The sequence below is a fragment of the Rhinolophus ferrumequinum genome, chromosome 20 (genome assembly GCF_004115265.2).
Source record: "Rhinolophus ferrumequinum isolate MPI-CBG mRhiFer1 chromosome 20, mRhiFer1_v1.p, whole genome shotgun sequence".
Taxonomy (NCBI): Eukaryota; Metazoa; Chordata; class Mammalia; order Chiroptera; family Rhinolophidae; genus Rhinolophus; species Rhinolophus ferrumequinum.
Window position 1 is genome coordinate 49004166 of NC_046303.1, and position 23277 is coordinate 49027442.

Below are 23277 nucleotides of genomic sequence, written 5' to 3' on the forward strand. Positions count from 1 at the left end.
CAGAATCTCTCTGTGCCTCAGTTTCCTCATCTGTAAAGTGATAACAATTGCACCAACTGCGCTGTGTTGTTGTGGGATTAAATGAATATTTGTGTAGCGCTTCGAATAGCACTTAGCGAGAGCTGTAGAAAGTATTTGTTAAATAAACTGCTCTCAGAGCAGAAGGGGACAATCGCCTATGGGGAAAACGAGACGAGAAGTCACGCTTGCATTACCTGTCTGACCCACCTGGCTAAGGGGCACTGCCCAGCTTCCCCTGCTCCCCGGGCTGAGAAGGTCTTGCCAGGAGGCCCCTGGAAGGATGGGTCCCTTACCTGCCGAGAGGAGGTGCTGTTAACGGGATCGGGCACCGGTGCGAGAAGGCTGGGTGGGTTCTTTTTGTGAACGCTATTCATACCAGGCATTTTAGTGATTTTACAGGCTTTGCTACTAGAACTCGAGTTCTTACGCTTTTTTCCTTCTGATTTGTCAAAAGAGAGGGGCAGAGAAGACACGGCATTGTGTGAGGCCAGAGAGAGGTCCCCTGCAAGGGAGGGCACCGAGAGGGCACAGGACTCACTGCTGCCGCCCACCACGCCCATGTGTCTCCCTATGTCCGCGGGGCCGCCGGGCAGTGAGGTCCGTCCTGAGGGCTCCAGTTTGGCACTGAGTGGGCTCACCCCATTGTTTGAGTTGTGCACAGACAGACTGTTATAGGGAGGGCCCGCCTGATAGGAGTTCAAAGCTGAACTGGCATTCAAAATACAGTTCTTTTTGTGGGGCCCTGACAATGGAGACGAGAGGGATGTCTGCAAGGAGAATGAGGAGGAGGAGGAGGAGGAGGAAGTCGAGGACTGAGGCTTCCTCTTTTTGTTACTTGGAGACTCGTCGCTACGGGCTGACAGGTCTTTGACTTTTGAGGATTTGCTGGTTTTGGTTTTGGATGGCTTGTGGGATGGGGAAGGGATGACGGCTGGTATCGGGGACACGGCAGATGGGGCCTTGAAGGTTGAGTCCATGATGCTGAGGGTTGCAGCCACATGAGGGAAAGCTGTGGTGTGTGACATGAGGGCGCTTGGGTCCGGCGATGTCACAAAAGCTGCGTTTGAGAGCATGGCTGATGTCATTATGTAAGAAGAGGTGAGTCTCGAGCTGATGGGAGCTGAAGGAAGATACACAGCACTGGGGTTGCTGAAAGGCTGTAAAACGGATGCTGGAACAGGGGTGGTGATGTGGGCTGCTGGCGAGGGCATGGGGCTATCTGCCGCAGGAGGGATCTTCCTAAACATGAGAGAAGAGTGAAAGAGAAACAGTGAGAAACAGGCTTGGCATTGCTCCAGAGGCTCGATTAAATGTGAGCATCGGGGCCACAGCGAAAACCCCAGTAGAACCAGACTATGGAAAATGAAGCCTTGAAGGATGGTAGAATCTGAATTATGGCCCTTCCCTATGGCTCCCCGCATGGCAATATTCAGCACCCTATTTTTAAGCACTTTCAGGTTTTCAGAGCCTTTTCTCCATGCTTGACTATTGGATAATGGCTGATCTGGGTTCATGAATAAAAGGCGAATGTTATTTAGAATATAAATTTCCCCAACAGTATTCCACTCCTATTTTTTTTTTTTTTTTTGTAGTGATGAAGGTGGTTTTAATGAGATGTTGTCATTTCACACTTAGGTCCTGGCTTGAAGTAAGAAGTGAGGACAGGGCTTTGCCTCTTGCACACGTGGGCCAGAGCGCCCCTCTGTGCCCCTGCGGCCTCTGTCCACTTCCTGTCAGGGCTTCCCAGCCTCCTCCTGTCCCTGCCTCTCCCCCAGCTCTTGGCTTGAGGCAGAATGAGAAACACCCCTCTCCTTACAGGCCAGCCACCTCCTGCATTTCCTGTCTGCAGCCTCTGGTTTACTCTGGAGAGAGGCGTTTCCATGTTAGCTTGTGGCTGCTAGCTCCTGTTGGCCGTGCTATGGAGGCCACAGGGCAGTGGAGGGTTGGGGGTTGGGACATGATGGGAAATGATGGGAGTTGTCAAGTTGCCCAGACCCAGGACTGGTTTTTTCCCTGTGCACTGCACCCTTCACTCAGTGGAGCTATAATTGGGGTGCGGCTGCCCTTCTACAGGTCTTCTTGTCCGTGTGTTAGGAATTGGTGAGTGCAGACACCCTCATTTAATCCAAAGAGAGGGGTCAGGAATTTCTAGTTTGTTCTGAAGAGCAATGCAGGGTATGGGCACAGGAGACCATACGGATGGGGAAGGTCTTCCTGGAGGTTGGGGGTGCCTGGGAGCAAACCCCACGCTTCTTACACTCCGTGGAGCCAAGGCCAGCACCAGGCAGTGGGCCACTTCTGGGGCCTCTCTGCAAACTCCATCTTTTCACTTGTGCTGGAAACAGCTCCTCCTTCCAAACCACGGCCTGGATTGCTGCTGCTGTTACTTTGGGGAGGAGCACGGAGGCCTTGGAATCACCACTTGTTCCTGATTTTGCAGGAAAAGATGCTGAGCTCAGGAGCCAGGTAAATATTAAGCCGGCTCTTTCCTGTCTCTCACCTTGGCCCCCACCCCCAACTCACGTCCCCTGGAAATATTTCCAGCATAGCTGGGGCTCCCCAGCAGTTAGGAATTTGCTCTTCTTCTTCTTGGAAAGCAACACTTGGGAGTGGGCAGGCTTGGGACCTGCACCCTGGGAGCTTGCAGCAAGGTGTGAGGTGGGGCTTCTCCAGTTCCTTGTGTCCTGGGAGGCTGCCCTCCCAGCTGTGGTACCAGGGAACTCTGAAAAGAGGCCCTGCCGAGAAGGAAATGTCTCTCTTAGTTCTGTTCTCTTGGAGGAATCGAGAGGAATCTTTGAATATAGAAGCACAGAGTCCTTGAAAAATATCAAAGCGAGGAGATCAAAGAGAACAGAAAAATGTTGTCCAACCCAGTGTGGCCATGACGGTGTTTGAAAATCTACTTTCTTTTAAGCCTAAAGAATGTTGAAGATCCCGTCAGCACTACTTCGGTGCTCTATTGGTACTTACTGCAATGAATGAATGAGTGAACAAATGAATGGATGATGGGTGAGTGGATGGGTGAGCAGGTGAATTCTCAGCAGCAACATAACTGTGCATGCCGGGCCAGGACTCCCATAATCAGACCGGGAGGGTTAAGCACGCCCTTAGAACTGCCCGGTACCGCACACCCCTTCCCAACAGCACCGCGGGACATCTGTCAGAGTACACCGTGTCAGCACACCTGCCCTGCTGTCTGCGGCCTGGCTGTGGCACTGCAGGCCTCCCGCTCAGTCTGTCCTCAGCTCAAGTTTCTTACCAGAGCTACAGTCTGGATAGAAATATATGTGGGCAGAGGCCTGGCAGTTACTTGTAATACAAAGTTATTTACAAATACCAAATGGCTCATGTAGAGAGGACCCCATTCAATGACCTTCACTGGAATGTCCTCTGAATGGCCCAATTTGTAAATTTCCCATTTAATAGTATAAACGTATGCTTCAGCTTGTGCTGACAAGCCGAGCTGAAGTGCTCAGTCTTACCCGGCTGACACTCAGGATTAGGACGGGGGCTATGTTTCGGCACACTTTCTTTCCCTTTCCTTCCTCTCGCACTGATCCTAAGTGGACAGCAGAGGCAGGAGGGGAGAAAGGGCAGGGAGAAGCAGGGCAAGGGCCGCACGGCCGCTCGCTGTCCCCGGGAGCTCCTCCCCTCACCCCCACGTTAAGCAGTTTATGTCTTTTCCTTGGGGCTGAACGGCAGTGGATTTCAGCTTTGCAGGCTGTGCCCGGATTAAGCTTTGCTCACTGGCCTAGGGACGTCCCGTAAAAAGCCCACAGATGCGAATAAATTACTGACAGTGCCCATCCTCCCCTGCCAGCTGGCATGGAGCTCCAGATGCTGACCTGGCTGAAAGAGAATACTGTGTTGGCGTCTCCTGATGCAGAGTTAAATGCTTGTTAAAGAAAAAAGAGTCTTGGCCGTTCCTTTTCTTCCTAATGTCTTCCACGCCCCCATCGGCTGCCATCCCTCCAGGTTCGGGCCCGTCGGGGCCTGGGGTTTGGGCAGCGAGGCTGAGAGGGCAGCGGGGTGCTACGCTCTCCAGAGTTGACACCCAGGCAGCCCCAATGTTGCTCAGTGACAGCAGATTGGTTAGGCAAGTCCTGAAAAGGGGGGAGGGACCTGATGCCCTGTGGCTCGGGTTTCTGTGCCTGAGGAGGAAAGGAATATGGAGCTTGAGCTGACAGGACACCAGGTAGCGAAATACAGATCAACACATTCCTGCCATGTGTCCAGGATTTACACTTCCACAACACAGGAGAGCAAAGAGCTGCGAGAATCACCAGGGCTGGCTGCCATCTCAGGGGAACCATCTCAGAAGCATACATCACCGAATAACCGCAAACAAGGTAAACCCGCATACAGCGCCCATTTGTAGCTGTTTAGAATGGACACAGGTAGGTATCAGGGTGCCTTTTAGACACAGCAGGCAGTCACTTAAATGGGAAGAAATGGTAAGCTTCTCTTGTGGCCCTTTCCTACTTTACAGGAAGTGTTAATATTTAGTCCTAAATCCACTGTGAGAGTTTACTGCAGACACAATGGGGCTTCCTCCTCCTAGAAGTTCAGGCCTGGAAGCTCTTTGGGCACCATGGTGAAAAGGGGCTGAGATGCCACAGCTGCCTGGGAGAGAGGAGGAAACCTGAGAGAAGGGTAAGTTGTGAATTCTGTTCTCATCCCCACTGTCAGTACTCTCCCATTTCTCAGGAATCCCTTTCTCGTCTGTCCTGGGCTTTGCTGGGCAGGGCGAGGGGTTCAGAGTTGCCTTGCCTGAATCATCTGGGCCTAGACCCGAGAGATCCATGCTTCTAACAGGTTATGATATCTTAAGAGGAGTGGGGATGGGGGTAGCCAGCAGGCTGGCCTTGCTTTATCGAGGGGCCAGAACAGCAGTGCCTCATGTGCTGGGCTTCAAGAGGGCCTCGCCGGTCATTCCTTCACAATAGCATTTTCCTAAGTCAGGAAGGTTTCCTCCCCTTTTTATAAATCTCCTATGAAAATGTAAATATATTGGAGGTGTTAGAGGATAAAGGGGCATCAGAGAAATGGAATGTAAGCTTGGGTTTAGGTGAGAGAGAAGTGTGAAGCGAGGTGAGGAGAGAGTTCTAGGGAGGTGGGAAGGGCCAGAGACAAGCTTAACCAACTTCACAACATCACTCAGGATCTGCCCTGTTGGCCGCTGAACATACTGTTTTCACAGAACACGAAACAATTCGAAATTGGTCCATGACCATTATGAAATTTTGGGTATTGACTTCATAGCTTTAACATTACAAACAGAGCATATTCTTTATATCCTTAGATGTCCTTAGTCATTGCAAAAAGGCTCTTTCACACTGTTAAGTAAATAAGACCTCATCTAATACCTTTTTCACTTAGAAGATTACCAACACAAAAATGATCTCCAAAGAAGACAAGGCATAGTATACATCGTATGTGTCTCTGACAAACTGTAGGCAAGCCATTCAGAAGAGCTGACATTTAAGAATTAATCACGAATCCTGCTTCAGAGTCATTTTGTTCTATGAAAAGCCAACTACTGATATTCATTTAGAAAGCTGAGGTTCAGATATTTGTGGGGCAGCTCTGATCTTCTATTGCACAAAAATGGCTCACTTACTTCCACATCTGTGAATTCAAGTGTTTTTCTACCATGGAGTTTAGTGCGAATCGAAAACGATCCCATCTTCTGTCAAACACATAGTACCCTCGTCCCATGAGGCGACTCCCGAATGAGCAAAACTGTGAGAAAACAAATTTTAATTTTGATTACAGGTTAATAAGCGAATATAAACCATACAGAGAAAAATAACATTTGCATAAAAACACACAGGGGTATACTTTGACTCAAAATAAAGAAGCAAATAGTACTGAGGCCAAAAATACTTCTGTGGTGCATCAGTTTGAGCTCTAGATTTTCTGCAGAACCTCACGTTATGACTCAACAATATTGCTGTTCAAATTTATGTGGCACTGAGGTCTACCTTCTCTACATGTGGGATTAAGCCAGCATTTTAGGTTAAAAAAAACCCGAAACCACACAAGGAGCAGTTAGGGTGATGTTTCAGCACCACCTGCTTATCAAATCAGCCATCTTCTTAAGGAACTTGGTGGTTCCTTGCTTCTCATCATAGTAATGGAAACACCTCGTTCTAATGTCTTGCCAACTGGTCACACCTTTCCTACCTGTTGTCAGCAGAGGCACTTCACTTCTAAGCAGGCTAAACTCCTCCTTTCATCGTCCTGACCTCTCCTCCCCTCCTATCAGTACCTGCAGGCTGCCTTGGGACACATCACTGCCTCTAAGCTTCCATGTATGCTATTCCCTCCACCTGCCATGTTCTTCCCTCTTCTGTGTCAATCCCAACTCTTCCCACCCTCAGAGCCCTAATCAAGACTCTCATTTCCAATGGCCTTTATCTGACTGACCTTGCCACTTGAACCCCACAGCACACCTACTGCATACTTCATCATACTATGTTTCCCTGAAAATAACACTTAACTGGAAAATAAGCCCTAGCATGATTTTTCAGGATGACATCCCCCGAACATAAGCCCTAATGTGTTTTTTGGAGCAAAAATTAACATAAGACCCGGTCTTATTTTCGGGGAAACACGGTAGTATTTCACCTTGGAGCACTACCCGGGTTTTTTATGTTGTATATAATGCCTATGTGCCTGTCTTGATTATAAGTGTATAAAGGCCAGGGACCTCGGGCTCTTCTTTAATATCAGGATGTAGGGATTTGGGCTAAATGATGGATTGGTGAGCTAAGGTCCCACAAAATGTTTAAATCAAACCATCACATTTAAAACATACGGCTGAAATAAGGGAAGTCAGATGTTTAATAAACATCATTTTATTATGATGTTAGGACAACCAGAAATGCAAGAAACAGCCTCTGTGAAGGTGACATTTGGCTGGTCTAGAGCTCAGACGAGTCTGCGAATGACTCTATAACTCAAATGCCACTTCTCCCCCCACCCCCAGGCCTCCAGCAGCTCCTGGCCTCCCTCCCAGACACAGTGCTGGATTGGCACTCGTTCCACAATCCCTTCCTGGAACCAGCCTTTAGAACAGTTCTCAGGAGCAAATGCAACACCTTCCCTTTGTTTCGTTTCTGCTTATGTTTTGGGGGTTTTGCATTAAAATCTTGCCACCCATCAAATCTGGTACTCCTGATAAAAAACTCTTTTCTGTACTTTCATATTAAGTTCTTGCTGACTAAGCAAGAAGCACACAAAGGGAACTCTCCAGTGTGGAAGCTGGTCCCCAGCATCATGTGGGAGCCATTCCAGGTCTAGACATCTTTTCTTCCTTCATCCCAGATGCTAAAGACACACTTAACGAGTATTCATTACAAAAATGACTACACATATCAATTGACCATGAGAGACAGGACAAAGCAAAGAAATAAATCCATGGCCTTTCCATTTAAATCAGCAAAACATTACGGGCACACATATCCGCCATGCCCAGAGTTGAGCGAATCCTCTGTAGCCTGGCAGCTTGTCATTTGGACAAACATTTGATGTGCTCCAGAGTCTGGCCTGCTCGTAGAACCCGGTCTCTCTTTCAGACTTGGAAGCTGGAGCACCTTTGTGTCTGCTATCTGTGTCTCTGTTTTCACAGAGATGCAAGGCCAGATGCCCTGAGAGGGTCTTGTTCCTGATCGCATATTATGCCCTCAGCAGAGCTGTGATCCTCAGTGTGTTGGCCACTGGGGCAGACCCCACAGGTCGCCAGTCTCATCAACTACCACCCCTCCCTCCTCTCCCTGCCTTTTCATTGCTAACAGAACCACACTTTTGTTCTGATATTTGACATGGAGCAACGAGCAGGGAAGGTGGGTCTCTTCCTGGAACCTTGGGATGTACTGTGGCTGGCTCCATGTTGGGACAATGCAGTCCCATCCTTCTATGCCATTGAGTGGTGTAGGGGTGGGTACGTGACTCACTTCTGGCAGACGTAAGGGCAAGTCTGCTAGAAGTTCACGGGAAGATTTTCTTCCCTATGAAATGATGTAAGATGGCACCTTAGGACTCCACTTCTGTTTGTGCCTCCCCATCCCGTGTAGAATGCTGCTGGGTGAAGATGGGATATTGGAGCCGTGGCAGACACAATGAGATCATGTGTGAAAGGTAAAGAGGGTTGCAGAGATTCTCCCCCAGCTTGGAACCACCTACCTCTAGACTTCTTGTTACATGAGAGAATTAAGTGACTGCAGTGCATGCGCTGTACGAGTTGGGTTTTCTATTACTGGCAGTCAAAGGCATTCCTAATTATCCGTCACTATTTCGGAATTAGCCACGAGGCAAAGTCTCAGGCTATGGGTGAACCACAGGGCACCATCATTCCTATCAACAGGAAGTGAAGTGGGCCTTCATTCATCTCATAAACAGAAAGGAGGAGGGGACTCACTCTATCTTGATGCAGGATTGATTTCACCTGCATAGTCCTGAGCTCTAAGAAGAGTCCGGGCTATTCCTGTAGGGCTCCAGGTGGCAGCAGAGCAAACCGGCCGTGGGGTCCAACATGCCAGGCCCCAGCATTCAGCCCTGTGATGGTAGCACCAGCATTCCTTTCTCAAGTGCTCATACGGCAAACATAAACAAGCCTCCAGCTCATGCCTCCTTATGGTTCCCACCCAGATTTCAACAACCTGAACTGTTAAAGTGGATTCTTTAACAAGAGAAAGGATTGGGAAGAAATTGACCTTTCTGTTCATCAGCAGTCATGCTGACATGAAATGCCTTCTCATTTCCTCAACTCTCTCTCTCTCTCTCTGTCTCTCAGTACTGGTGCCATATGGTCACACTGACTAATAACAATAAAATTCCGAACCAACAGGGGAGAGAACCAGCCAGGGCTGGCACCTGGCACACTGCTCAGACAGACGGTTCTCAACGCAGGTGAGCTAGACTAGTAACTGTTGAAATCAGAGGCTCTGTTTTCAGATGGGCAAAGCCGGAAGGTCAGCTCCCCAGTGCACTTATATAAACACCATTTCTCAAGCATTATTGCTTCAAGGTGGACCACATACTCAGGTGTTTAAAGGATTGTAATCAGCTGGGTGACCTTTCCTTTCCTTCTGTGACCCTCAAGGGTATTCCTAAGGCAATCATTCAACCTCGGGGTAAGCCTTTCCATAAAACACTGTCCTGACTATCTCCCTTAGAAAAGTGTGCCCGCTGACACAGTCGCTTAAATGCCCACAAAGCACAGGGGAAAAATGTACACAGGGAAACAGCAGATGGCCTACCGCAAGAGGTCTGGGGTGGTGGGTGGAGAACTGACAGTCTAACTTCTCGGATTCGTCGGCTCCGTCCATCTCCCCTTCATCACTCGACAGTCGGCTGGCGAGGTCACCTCCAGCTGGGGGCAGAGGGAGTTCCGGAGTGTAGCCACTATGATTTGAAGATGTGCTGCTGCTTATGCTGTTTGCAGATGATGGTCTAAGGGCAAGAGAGGACAAATAGAATAAGCTTTTCTGGGGAGACAAGACTCACCCAGTTTAACGGAGCTCAGAACGCAGCCCAATTATTCTTCCCAGGTCCATGCCACTCTGCATCAGGGAAACATTCAGGCTGAGAAGGTTAGCAGTGACCAGCTCTCTACAGATCCGCTGGGCCTGACATTCTGCCCTGCTTGAATCCAGGCACGAGGGAAAACGCCAGCAGCGTAAGCAGAATGTAAAAATACAGTAGTGTGACAGAGAGTTAATTTAACTTAAAATGAGTCTTCCATGAGTTCAGTTATAACTATTCAACCATTTGCATATAATTTGTACTACCATATATAGTTCCTTCTCTTCGAAAGAGGAACTTGACAGGTAGATCAACTAGGTAAACAAGTTCAAAACAATTGACAAAATATCAGTGATGATGAAAGACAGCCCTAGAAACACTTTTTTTTTGCTATTGAACCACGGCTTTATGAAATTGTTATCATACTGATGACATGAAAGCATGAGAAAAGCTTTTGTCCCAGTGATGGAGCCACAAGTCCCTTACCCCATAACCAGGCCAGTTTCTTACTATCCAGCCACATGTAGTCTAATTGTGTCTTCTGAGGATGAATGTTTCCATTTAATTTTTGACAAGCCACTGGCAAGGTTGGCTCATAGTAGGTGGTGAAGAAATGTGTTTCTCAATGAAGGAATAAATGAATTTCATGTGTATAAATTATCCAACAGGTCTCATCTCAATTATGGCTCAGCTTGTAGAAAAGCAAGGTCACAGTAAGAGGTGGTACTACACACTTCCCAAGCAGGAAAAAACACAAAACAAGGCAAAACCAAACACAAAACAAACACACCCACATCAGTAGAAGAGAAAAACAGTCGAAGTTAGTTATCAGTTGTTTTTACTGCTTCTCTATTTTCATCAGGGGATTAGCCAGGGAGAAAGGGAGAAAAAGAAGTTTTGGGGAAAAAAAAAAATCAAAATCCTTAAAAAAATTAGTTTTCCGCGTATTTCACTGAAAGTTGCCCCTTGAAGTCACATGAAGCAGCACGGTGATTTGCGTCCCTTCTCCCTCATTGTCACTCTGGATTCTTTGTTGCTTTGAAATCTTTCTAGGTGTCAAATACCTGAGTTCAAACTGGATCCCCAAAGCACAGTTATTTAAAAGTAAAGCCATAAAGGCAGGAACAACTCAAATGGCCACCAGTAGAAGAATGAGTAAACAAAATATGGCACATCCAAACAATGGAATATTAAGTCTTAAAATGGAATGATTTTTTTTTTAAGGAATGAAGTATTGATACAAGCTACAAAATGGATGAATCTTGAAGACATTATGCTAAGTGCAATAAGCCGATCACAAAGGACAAATGTTGTATGACTCCAATTATATGAGGCACCTAGAATAGTCAAATCCATCCAGACAGAAAGTAGAACGGTGGTTACCAGGCGCTGGGAAGGGGGAATGGGGAGTTGGTGTTTAATGAGTCCAGAGATGCAGTACGGGATGACGAAAAAGTTCTGGAGATGGACCGTGGTGAGGATTGTACCACAGTGTCAATGTACTTACTGTCACTAAACTGTACATTTAGAAATAGTAAATTTTATTATGCATATTTTACCATAATAATAAAAAAAAAACAACACAAAAATACCCCAAACAAAGCCACAGGTAACGGTTCAGTGTTATTGCAAGAACTCTGTTAGTATGACAGTTTATTATTGACTGTCACCTTGGCATACTTATAAAACACAAAGATATCATTGCTGCTGCATGTCAAAAGTCACCAGTCCAGAGACACATCTCCCCGGCTGCATTCCCGGAGACCGACTCTCCTGTACCAGAAGGGGCAACCACACTATTGCCTCTTTAGAGCCCAAATAGTAAAACAATTTTGATAATGCTGAAACATATTCAGAAAGAAAACAGCATGTATAATCCTGCCACTCAAGATCAAATGCTATCAGATTTTGATTTAAATCCTTCCAGACTGTACTATGCATACATAGGCACCTGCATTTTTAAGCAAGAACTGGATCATACTGGACATACTACTTTGCGACATGCTTTTTTATTAAACCTAATGAAGTAGAAATCTTTCCATGTATAGAACTATATCATCATTTTTAATATTCCCCAGTATTCCATAATATGGATATTTCCCACTTTACTTAACTAGTCTATTCATGAACATTTAAGTTGTTTCCAAACTTTCTAGTAGGCTCTTTTTGAAGCCTTCCTCACTATGACAGGACCTCCCTGTCCTGCAGGAGATAGAAATGAGCTGGATTTTGTTAAGTGTGGTAATAGTGTCATGGTTATATAGGAAAATATCTTTATTTTTTAAGGATCCATTTGGAAATCTTTAAAGAGCCATGACACCTGCAATTTATTTCAAAATATATCATTAAAAAATATAGATGAAGTAAATATAATTGTAAAACCTTAATATTACAATTCTTAAAACTAGGTATAAGGGTGTTCATTATATTTTTCTCTTTTCTGTACATGGGAAAATTTTAATAACAAGAATTAAAAAGAACCAAAAGAAAAAAGCAAAGAAAGTGAGCTAGTTGTACAGGTATGTGTCAAAAAGTGGCTGAAGAACTTCCTGTTAAATGGGGCACATGGATCAAACACACTTATCTCCTCTCCCTCCCAAAAGCCTACTAAAATCACAGTAAAGGAATAAAAAAGGCATTACCCTTAAAGAACAAAAAGGTCAGCAGAAATATGGTGATAGCTAATGGTGATGACTTCCTAACCTCCATTTAACCCCCAAACCAATAACAGAATCTCATTTATTTTACTAATGATTGGCTTGGACAAAAGCATGAGAAATAAAAAAAAAAGTGTTTTTTGGGGGTGGGGCATGGGGGAGGGCAATGCTTTTGCAAAGATTATTTTCACCTTTAAAAGAGATACAAGGAAAAGATGGTCTCCACCTTCACTGGACCTTGTTTTATCTGCATGTGCCTGAAAGTGCTGCTATAAACTTTGAAGATGAAGCTAAAAGACTGAAAACTGTGGAATGAAAGGGGCAGCGAAGCAGAGACAACTTCTGATCTCTGGGGACTGGTGGTGCCCTTTTACCTCTGGACTTCTTATTACATGTGATAAAAGTTTCCTAATTATTTAAGTGTTTAGTAAGACTAGGTTTGCTGCTACTTGTACCTGAAGAATCCCAACGGATGTAAGTCTGAACAAGAGATTTTAACATATTTTTAGAAGACAGAATGTGGCTGGAGAAGTGTTAACTGGTGGCAAAGGAGCTGACCTACCATAGAACCTCTGAGAAACAGGGCACCGGGAGCTACCTAGAGCTGTAAAAGTCATGGGTGAGGTGAGGACTAAACATGGCGGGAGAGTTGAAAGTCTTAATATGTGGTAGTTGGACCTACAGGTCATCACTACTACCTCACACAGCCAGGTTACTCACCATCTGTCAGGAACCCTTCCCCCGACCCCCATCAGCTCTCCAAGAGAACAAAGGCTTACTGTCCAGAGTAATTGAACTGGAAAGACTCTAGACATGGGGCCACCATGCTCAGCAGAGATCAGGAGTAAGGCACAGGGCTGGAAACAGGGTGATTGTGGGCTATCCCTAGTCAGATCCTTAGTCAGTGCTCCCAGAATGCCTATTTCCAGGCACACCACCAGGCAGGGTTCTTTCCTTGAGAAACTGAATGACACCAGAGAAAGGGCTTCCAGATCTTGCCTCTGGGAATCCTCCAGCAAAAGGATGATGGGTGACACGATGACCTTTTGGTTGATAGTTCCACATGTAGACTTCTCGTCAGCCTGTTAGAGCCTCTCTTCTACATATGAGTGGATAGGGATCATTAAATATTCTTGGAACATTTCCAACACGAGACTGACCAACCAAATACCAAATGCATACACCAAAAAAAAAAAAAAAAAAAAAAAAAACCTGGAGGAAATGAAGATAATGAAGAAAAGAGAAAAGCTAAAAAAACCTATCTTCACAGATGTTAGAATGGTACTGTCTTTGCAAAATGATAGTATCTCATAGGCTATTATAAGAAGCAATTGGATAAAAAGACCCAGACTCTAAAAACTAAAAAAGTGAGTCACAAATTGATTATTTAATATACAGTTTTGAAGGTTAAAAAAAATCTTTTAGAAAATAAAATCTTTCAGAAAGTGGAATAAGAGATTAAGAGAAACGACAGGAGAAAAAAGGTAAGAGAATGAAAAGATCATAGAAAAAGGTCCAACAATAGGAAGTTAAGAACAAGAATAAAGACAGTAATAGTAGGGAGAAAATTATCCAAAATGTAACATAAGAAAATATCCCAGAAACAGGTGTTTCCAGATTCAAATGATCTACTGCATATCTAGAACCATAAGTGAAAAAAGACCTACATCAAGAGCAAGCCCTGCGAAATTTCAGAGCCCCAGGCTTCAGAGATAAAAACTGGTCATTGCAAAGAAATGGGAATCAGAATGATATTAAACTTATCAAATAAAAACCTTTGAAACTAGAAGCCAATGGAAAAATGTCTCCAAATTCTACAGGGAAATAATTTTCAATTTAGTTACATACTCAGAGAAATTATCAATTAAGTATGAGAGTAGAATAAAAACATTTTCAAGTATATAAGGATTCTAAAAATTGACCTCCCATGCACTTTTCACAGGAAGCTGGTGGAGGAGACATTCCATCAAAATAAAGGAGCAAACCAAGAAAAAGGGAGGCAACGGGATCCAGGAAACAGATGAGATGCTCTAAGACAGGTAAAGAAGGTGAAGAGAGTTCCAAGGAGAGCAGGAAATACTGGTTTTCATTCGAAGTCTTCGGTACTGTTTGATTTTTAAACTATGTGCCTGTAGTACTTTGGTTAGAAAATGAAGTTTAATTAAAAAAAATGGTTGAGACACTCAATAGTAAGTTCCAGTTGCCAGATAAAAAAGAGGAGATGAGGGGAGGAGAATCCTGGAGAATGAAGATGAGCATGGAGACTGTGTGCTCTGGAGTAGAACTGGATCTGAGAGCAAAGGCAGAAACATGAATGAATGACAGTGTGCAGATGTGTACACAGGCACACTGAGAAGGAGCTCTGAACCTTTTCCTTTTTAGGCTTGTTTCATTCAGGATACATGCATCCTCCTGGTGACGATGGTTTCAAGACCTCCAAGCTTTGATCGCTGCACTCTAGGGTGGGATTTGGAGGGAAGGAGTTTGCTGGAACCAGCCTATGTCTCAGAAAAAACAAGGCTTGGTAAGGAGTGATGGGGAATGGGGCCACCAGTCATGAGAAAATGTTGGAAAAGTCACTCAAGTTAAAGCTGCCATCCAACCTTTCTCCCGCATCACTACATCAGCCATCCCCTCTCCATGTCCCAGTTTGATCTAAAGACTATGTATGTGATGAGGCTCCTTTCAGTTCCACTCAGGGAAGCTTAGAGAAAATCCCCACCCCTCCTGCTTCAGGAGGCATGAGCATCAGTCTGTCTGAGTGCTTGGGGGGGGGGAGAATGCAAGGCAACTGACCTTCACTGAGTCCCTACTATGTGCTAGGCATGTCGTACATTTTCTCGTCCAAGTTACCCATTGCCTTACGTGCATTTAACTATCATCTACATTTCTCAGATGAGGAAACTGGTTGCAAAGCTAAAGGTGGAAATGAGACTTGACTCTGCGTGACTTCAAAGCCTCCCATATTGAGAAATGAATGTAGAAAAAGCACAGAGACAAACATAAGTCAACGAAAGAAAAGGCTTACAGTTTGGCAACAACACTATCTTAATTAGTCACAAGTGAAGTTGCTTTCACTCCACACTCATCTCTGCCCCTTTTCAGGTATCTAGGACCTTCTGCCTCTCTCCCTGCTGCCCTTGTCAGTCTAAAATTCAATGGATTTTGCCATTTTATACTTTAAGATTAGATGTGTGAGCATCCTCAAGACAGATGGGACTGTGCCCAGATTTTGTCAGCACTGGCTTCCACAGCTGACCTTCTCCCCTCCCTCCCAGGAGCCAGAGCCTGGCTTGTCAGCCCAGCTCAATCTTCTGTTCTCCTTTCCTTTTCCAACAGAGACCTGCTGGACTGGTCATCCAGAGCCCTTGGGCTCTTTGGGGCAAGTCATGTGTTGCCTTAGAGTTGGGGGCAAAAAAAACAGAGCATATAGGTATGTTATTTAAGGGCCCCCAGGTTGGGGACAGAAGCCAAGAGGATGGGCAAATGGAAACCAGGTACCACCAAGGACTGCATTTACTCACATTGCTTTCCCATTGAATACCACTACCACTTACTAACCGCTACTATTCATTCAGTGCTTAGTGTGAGCTTGGTACTTTATCTCACTTAATTCTTCTTAGCTCCATTTTACAGAAGAGCAAGTTGAGGCTAGAGAGACTAACCAACGTGACAATACTCATCTAGTTAGTAAGCATGGCGTTGAGATATTCACTTCCAATCCTGTTTCAACCCATGTTAGCTAACTTTAACTTTTCCAATTCTTGACCCAAGTTCTTTTTTAGGAACCCCTAAAAAGAATGGATTGCAATTCAAGAATATGAAAGCTAAAATATTTTCAAGGTTACCAAAACAATATGTAAGAAATAAATTCACACGTTAGCATTTCCAAGAAAATGAATTCACGATTGGGAAGAGATTACGATAATTCTATTCATGTATAATAATTTTTTTGGCCAATTATAGATTAGTGTTATTGAACTATCTATTATATGTATCATTAATATGAGTAAAATAAAACTTTTAAGGTTTATGTGATTATAATATGAAACTCTGATCATGCTTTTTCAATCTCTGATTGCATGGGGTTTCATCCTAATCTAAAACAAGTGAAAGAGGATGCTATTCCCCACTACCATTGGACCAGAGCCCACCCGAGTTTTCTGGGGCCTATATCAACTTTGAAAAGCATCCTCAAAAATTACTGTTACCAACATTTGCAATGCTCTCCTCTGCCTCCCCCTTCTTTTCCGAGATACCCCTTTTGTTGGTTAACCTCACTGTCTTCCTTCTGCTTCTGTAAGAGAACAGAACACCTGGCCTTTCAGATATTCCCCTGAAAACTAAACCAAAAAGGAACAGAAAGAAGGTATTAAGGCTCCATTGCCTGTTTTATTTTTTAACAGCTCTCTGCTGGCTTCTCGGGTAAGTCAGATACGACTGCTCAGGTGAGAAGTGCCTTCACCAGTCAAAATCGATAGAGAAATGTACATAGAAGAGGGTTTTCAAACTGGGTTCCCTGAAGTCCTTGAGGAACACGAGGTGATCCTTCGGAGGACCCGGGGGACAGAGGGCTCTAGGTACATGTGTGATGAGAACAGAGCTGAGCTGGCTTCAGGTAGAGGCAGGTCTGCTTTTATATTGGATCCATGTAAGGGTTTGTGGGGATGAGAAGTTCTACAGACACAAAGAAGTTGGAAAGCCACTGTATACAGAATTGAAGCCCTTCCTGGAAGTTTGGAACAGAACTGTCTCTCCACTCTAAAGCAAGGGTAATATATTTCACCAACATCCGGTATTATTGTGTGAAGGAATTATAAAATGAGCTTGCAAAACGAGGGGCAGCAAGGAAAGTGGCATGTAAAAGGATGATGGAAATATGTGTGGGCCGTGATTCCCTCGGACTGTGTCCTTCTGAATGCCTGAGGCTGAGGCTGGCCATTCTTACAGAGGGACGCGGGCTGTCACACTGGGTCAGGTGTGTACCAAAGTGGAAAGATCTGAGGATGAGAACCTGGTAGACGAGGAACAACTGCCATCAAGTATTTGCTTTGCTTTAAAAATCAACTCCTTCCCCCTCTTTTACAACGATGTTCTCTTAATGCCTACTTGCTGACTAGACCCTTTGAGACTCACACTGCATGCATGAAAAATCATCAGATAATACCAGGAGCTGTACTTCTCATATTGCATGTTTCCTTTTTTATGACGTTACGGATATTCGACTCTTATCTCATCTTCTAAACGCTAAATAAATTCTTGAAAAGCAGGATCGAGTTTCATTCATCTCTGTACCCCTGCCCGAGAGTACCTAACACAATACCTTGCTTACAGAGTAAGCACTCAGTGAATATTTTTGAATGAAAGGTTCCCTGCCCTATTACCTAGAAATCGGTTTGCTGCTCAATATAGCACTTTACTTCCCATCAAAACAGACATGTGTGGATTGAAAATTGCTCTTAATCCAAATAGGGCTTAATTCTCTTTTCTGTTCTTCCCTTTCTGTCTAGGACAACCAAATAAAATCCCAGACAGGTAGGCTCGGCTTTCTGGGGGTGCAGGGAAATAGATGGACAAAAACCCGTGGTTATGCCAATTTTCCCTTCACCTGGGTCATCAGAGCATTGTGGGGAAAATTTACAAAATAGTACGTCAAATGGGCTCCCAAGTGTGCTGACTACCCACCCACTCAGGTTTTCCCCACTCCCTGCTCCACGAATGTTCAACTAATCTGAAAACCGAGGCAGCCCGGAAATTGTCTGGTGGCTACTGTGTCATCCTTCCAGGTCTTCCTTTCCACCTTACACTTGTTCTGATATGGGTCTGCTATGAAGGATGATGATGACGGCGGTGATGACAGCCGTCAAGTTCACTGAACACTGCACGGCAGGCCCTGTGCTGAGTCCCGTCTGCCCATTATCTCATTTAAACTGCAAAACTGCCTCATAAGGCAGGACTATCACCACTTCCATTTGACATGTGATCAGACCACGCTCGCCCAGGCAAGGCAGAGTCACTTGACCAAGGACTCTGGGCATCTGGCGGCACAGTGGGACTTACCTAGGAAGCACTGAGTTAGGTGGCCTGGATTTTGCAGGGGATGCGACTTTAGGTTCTGGCGCAGAGCTCCCTGAAGACCCTGGCAGAGAGTCCTGCGCCGGCCCGCACTGGTTTGGAAGTACTTCCCTTGTAGGAGTCAGGAGATGCTCTTTATCTTTAACTTCTTTTTCCCGGGACTTGGCTTTGTGTTCCGCCAGAAGGAGGTCAAACTGCTTTTTCCGGCCCGGGACTGCCCTCCGATGGCTAAGTGAATGTGTCTAAGGAGAAGAGAGATGAAAAGCACAGCCTCTTTGATCAGCACATAAACCTGCTTCCCCAGGCCCTTCGTTTCAGAAACAACAATTCATGGGAATTTAGAGGTGCTTGAAAAGTCAACTTCAAGGCAACCGCTCCCGTTCTGCGGCTGGGAAGAGGCAGCGACCACACAAACGCAACCATGCCCTACTCTGCAGGCGTGAAGAAGCCAAAGCTGCCTCCCCAAAATGGCACACGATGACGAGCTTCAGCGCAGAACCCAGGAACACCTCTCTGATGACAGGCCAGCGTGAGGGGGTGCTCGGGTTAATCCAGGCGCAGGTGGGCGGCCCGCTGTGGCCCAGACACACAGAGCCACCCAGCACAGAGGGCCACAGAATCCATCCCAAGAAGCACTAGCAGTTCAGGAGGAAATATGCGGCCGGGGGCTACCCAATGGCGGCCCGCCTTGGCTCAGCTGTCCCCTTGGCCACCCCAGTGTGGCCAGATCAGGGGCGCGGCAGACCGTCCTCCGGTCTGCGGCCGCCTTTCAGGGCGCTGCCGCCGCCGCCGCCGCCGCCGCTCCTGCATACATTAAAACGTAGCAGGGTTTAGAACCGCCTGTGAGTGCCTATAAATACAATTTACTGTCTGGCCTCACAAGTAACAGGGGAAGCCTTTTTTTTTCCCCCTTCTTAAAAAGCCAGCCAGCTTGAGGCAGGCACTCTGCTACCATGGAAGAGAAGAAAGCATTTCCCTTACAAAGAACAGCTGGGGGTCATGTCGAGGTTCCACACCCTGCCGTGTGCAGAGAGTGGCATGCAAACATTTCGACAAAGGCCCCAGCGAGAGCAGGAAGTATTTTTTATGGAAAGAGAAATACCTTGCAGGTGAGGGATCTTGTGCAAGGTTTCTTTGTCTCGGGATCCAATACTCCACAGTGTTTATTTGGGTCAAATTCTCTCTCTGGTTTAAGAAACAAACAAAAAATATAAGAAAAAAGGAGACTAAATAGGATTTGGCATTAAGACTACATTAAAAAAAATGCACATTTGCACCAACAAGTGAGATATTGTTAGGCAATCTGTTTCTTTCTTATCCCCCCCAACCAACTGCTAAAATGCTTCAAGAACCGCTCTGGGGAAAATGGTGCACCCCTCTGAACCCCAAGTTCCCAAGTCCAGCTTCGGTAGGATGTGGAATGCAGCACAAGGCACAGGAAATGGGGTGGGGCGGGCACTGGGGGGAAGGAGCCATGCTGCTCTCACACTTCATTTCACTTGAAATGCTTCTCTAGGTACTTGGCCCTTTGGGCATAGCTGGCTGCAGACCAGGGAGAGCCACCTGAGGTCCAAAGACCACTTCTTCCTGGGTGGCTCCCAGAGTACATCACACTCCCCACCCCCCACCCTGCCTTCCTGCTAGATTTAGCCATTTGAGTGACAAGTCAGTGTGACCTGCCTCTCTCCTGCTTTGCACAGTGCTTAGCACAAGGCTTTCCAGACAGCCTCGCTGACCAGAAAAACTGTTTACCTGATTCAGGAACATTTTGGTAGCGTCGTAGGCAGGGGTAGGGGCAAAGCCTGGGTGTGTGCCTGGGTCTGAACTTGAAGATGCACAGAGGGCAGAGCCTGCTAGTGTCCCAGTTTCAGCTTGCTCTGCCCCCAGCACCTTGGGGCCTGCTGCTCCAAATGGGGAAGGGCCAGGGCAAGCCAGACCCTTGGGATGGCTGCAGGGAGGCCAGGCTTTCTCCAGCGTCTGCCTTCCCACTGCACTGTTGGTGCATCATGTGGAGTTTCCTTCTAAGGAACTTGCTCTTTTTAGGCCTATTTTGGATCCTTTGTCCCCTCTGGATTATAAAAATGCTCTCCTGTCCAGGAAAATGAGGGGACGTGAGGCAATCTCTTAAGGACCCTTTAGGCTTTAAAGTTCCACCCCTCATGTGGCCTGTGTTGTTTCTGGAAGGCACCTAGCAAACACCTGCCTCCAGCAGAGCAGAAATGACACGGTTCTTCTGGGCGTTCAGGGAGAATGTTGGTGGGGAGGTGAAAGGTGTGTACAAATTTGGTGGTGTCCTTTAGAGCTTTGAATAGCTGCCAACTGAAAAGAGGTCACCTAGCCTGAAAAACTGTCTGAAATTGGTGGAGTACACAGAGTGTAATAAATCAATGCGTTCTGTTTAAAAAAGAAGGTTTGGGAGTCATGGGGTGGTTGCAATGGTAGTAACGATCACGTGTGCAACAAACCCATTCTTGTATCCAAGACACATTCCCTGGTTGGCTATCAAATGCCTCCTGCCCCTTTTTCCTCCTTTGTCTTCTTCCTTGTTTTTAAAGCTTCACTTTTAGAACAGAAAATGGCTAGACCTAGAGATGCCTGTTTCCTATGAATGCCTGGGTGCCAGGCCCAGACAGTCTTTTGTCAGACCCATGCCCAGATCCAGCACTCAGGCTGGCCTGGAACTGAGCCGGTTGTTTGGTTAGGAGGAGTTGCTGGCTGCCACATGTGAAAGCGAGAAAAAAACAAGCAAAAGACCCAACAAGACAAAACAATCAACAAAACGCAAAACCAACAAACAGCAAAAAGAAGTTCAGATTGGGGAGCAGCCTGGAAGCCCTGGTCCTGCTTCTGCCGTGACAAGGAATCACGGCCTCTGGACACCGTGCCCAGCCAGGCAAATTGTTTTTTCCAGGGACGCTGCCACCCACCTCTGCAGCGTGAAACTAAACTTCCCATTGAAGAGGACAGCCAGAATTTGGGGGCTTCTGTCCACACAGTGAAGGCCCACAACGCTCAAAGAGAGCAGCAGGCTCTACCTTTCTCTCTTAATAGTGGGTGAACAGTACATGGAGAAATTTTCAAGGTAGCATAGCTATATCATTTCAGTGTTTTGGGACTGAGGTACTTTTAAGAGTAATTTTTTAAAAAGTTACAGATGTAAGATAGAAAAACTGAAATACAGATAAACATGAAGTAGAATATAAAAACAACCCACAATTTTGGGCGTGCCTAAAAAAGTATGTTCATAACAGAAGATATAGTTTCTTTCTCACATGGTGGCTTTGACAATATTTTCTTTTCCTGTGGTCAACATTAGATAAATGCCCACTGTGTGTGAATAAGTCGTGAAGCTTATTCTGGTCTTTTGGGAAAAGCAGAATTGCTAGATTTAGTTTTATAACAAATCCAAAGCAAACATCACCCCCAGGGAGGCCCCTATCGGGCAACCATTGCTTCAAAGTCTGGCCACCTGTACCTTTCCAGGTTCCCCAAGTGCCTGATCCGATAACCAAGGAGTACACCCGAGAGACCCCCCCCAACACCTCTTCTGCTGTGCTGGAGCGAGTGTGCCTGAATAGAAATTCCAACTGGTTATGTGGGAAAGGCGGTTGTAGCCCCAGGCCACAGAATCAATCTGGAGACCAAGTAGGCCAAAGGAGAGAGGTTGTGTCTTTCTGCAGGGCAGTCACCGAGAGGACTGTCCCAAGCCTGACTTGAGCTACCGTGGGATGTCACTGTGGGTTGTCCAACTTCATGGTAGTGAGGCCTCTGCAGAACCGAGGGGCAGCTTGGCCTGTCAGCAGAGTACAAGGGCCTCGGCATCCATTGACTGTTGCGGTTGGTGCAGAGCATCCTGCCGCCTGGGTCACTAGGGTAACTCCCGCTAAGTTCTAAGCTGAGCGAGAGCCTCATCTGGCCAGGGGATAAGAGAACCAGCTCTCGCTTCCATGTGTAGGTGGGGGTCCTGCTTGTAGGTAAACTGCATGTCTGCCTTAAAATGAAACAGACCTGCTTAATTGTAAGAACACATCACTCCTTGGTTATGGACATGACTCAGTTTCAATCTCATCATGAGTCAGACTCGAAGGACACAGACACGTACCTGAAAGTCTCCTGTAAGGCTTGTTGTTGTTTTTGGTGCCATTTTGGTGTTTCTTGTCTATTGTGGTGGATAAAATTCCTTTGCCATTTAAGATCTTCTCTGGGGAAGGTGGCACTGACTTGGACATCAAGACCGGCTTAATTAAGGGTGGGGTGGAGACGGCCGAGGACGAGGTGGAGCAGGCGGTGACCGCAGCAGTGGTTGTAGAGTTCATTTTGACATTGGCACCATCTGCCTTCACTAGGTTAGGGATTTTTTCTAAACTGACTACAGGAACCGGAACGCTGAAAAACAAATGAACAAACACACACCATTGCCTTTTTTGATACATCTGGTGCGCTGAGAAGCTATACTCGCTTATCATTATCAGAATACTTCCTTATCACTTATTTATACTCCTAGAAGCGAGCAGCATGATTCCAGTTTTGATGGGAGGGAGATTCATGCCTCAGAAAGTACCGACAGGGGGTGCGAGGCTGGCACGGTGCCAGGGATGGCATCAGAGCTGAGTGATTACCTCCTGTACTCACTGTCCCCATAGATCCTGCAGCTCCCCCTTCTCCGTTCCTATACATCGGCTGTCTCCAAGATAGCACCTTGGGAAGAACAAGGCGCCTGCTGTGAAGCTCAGGAAGAGATGCTGCTTGTCCCCGGACGACGGTGTGCCACCGTGCCACTTGCTGAATCATGCCCCTTCCCCCTGCAGCTCGGCTGGTCTCCCACCCGGAGATCGGGCCTGACATCTGCTTAGCTCAGGAGTGCTGACAGGCTTATGCCACACAGAGGCATGGCTGCAGGCCAGCGTGGCACGCTGCATGCTGTTGGAGGGCTCCTGGATCACTCTCATATCCTGGGGATGGGCTCAAATTGAGTGAGCCGCCATGTAACATTATC

The 23277-nt window shown here is 46.2% G+C and overlaps 1 protein-coding gene across 9 annotated transcripts in view; it reads right to left on the reverse strand.

The window, feature by feature from the left end:
* The window catches only part of ATXN7L1 (ataxin 7 like 1), a 216592-nt gene that overhangs the window by 7811 nt on the left and 185504 nt on the right, over positions 1–23277 (reverse strand). For 7 of the 9 annotated variants that reach the window (XM_033088590.1, XM_033088598.1, XM_033088593.1 and 4 more), the window contains 7 exons: positions 22384–22667; positions 19384–19466; positions 18267–18523; positions 9285–9477; positions 5642–5763; positions 3867–4172; positions 315–1260 (listed from right to left, as the gene is read on the reverse strand). In XM_033088590.1, coding sequence (XP_032944481.1) covers positions 315–1260; positions 3867–4172; positions 5642–5763; positions 9285–9477; positions 18267–18523; positions 19384–19466; positions 22384–22667 — 2191 coding nt within the window. The remainder of the gene's footprint in view (positions 1–314; positions 1261–3866; positions 4173–5641; positions 5764–9284; positions 9478–18266; positions 18524–19383; positions 19467–22383; positions 22668–23277) is intronic. The other 2 variants (XM_033088599.1, XM_033088591.1) reach the window with 1 other exon arrangement.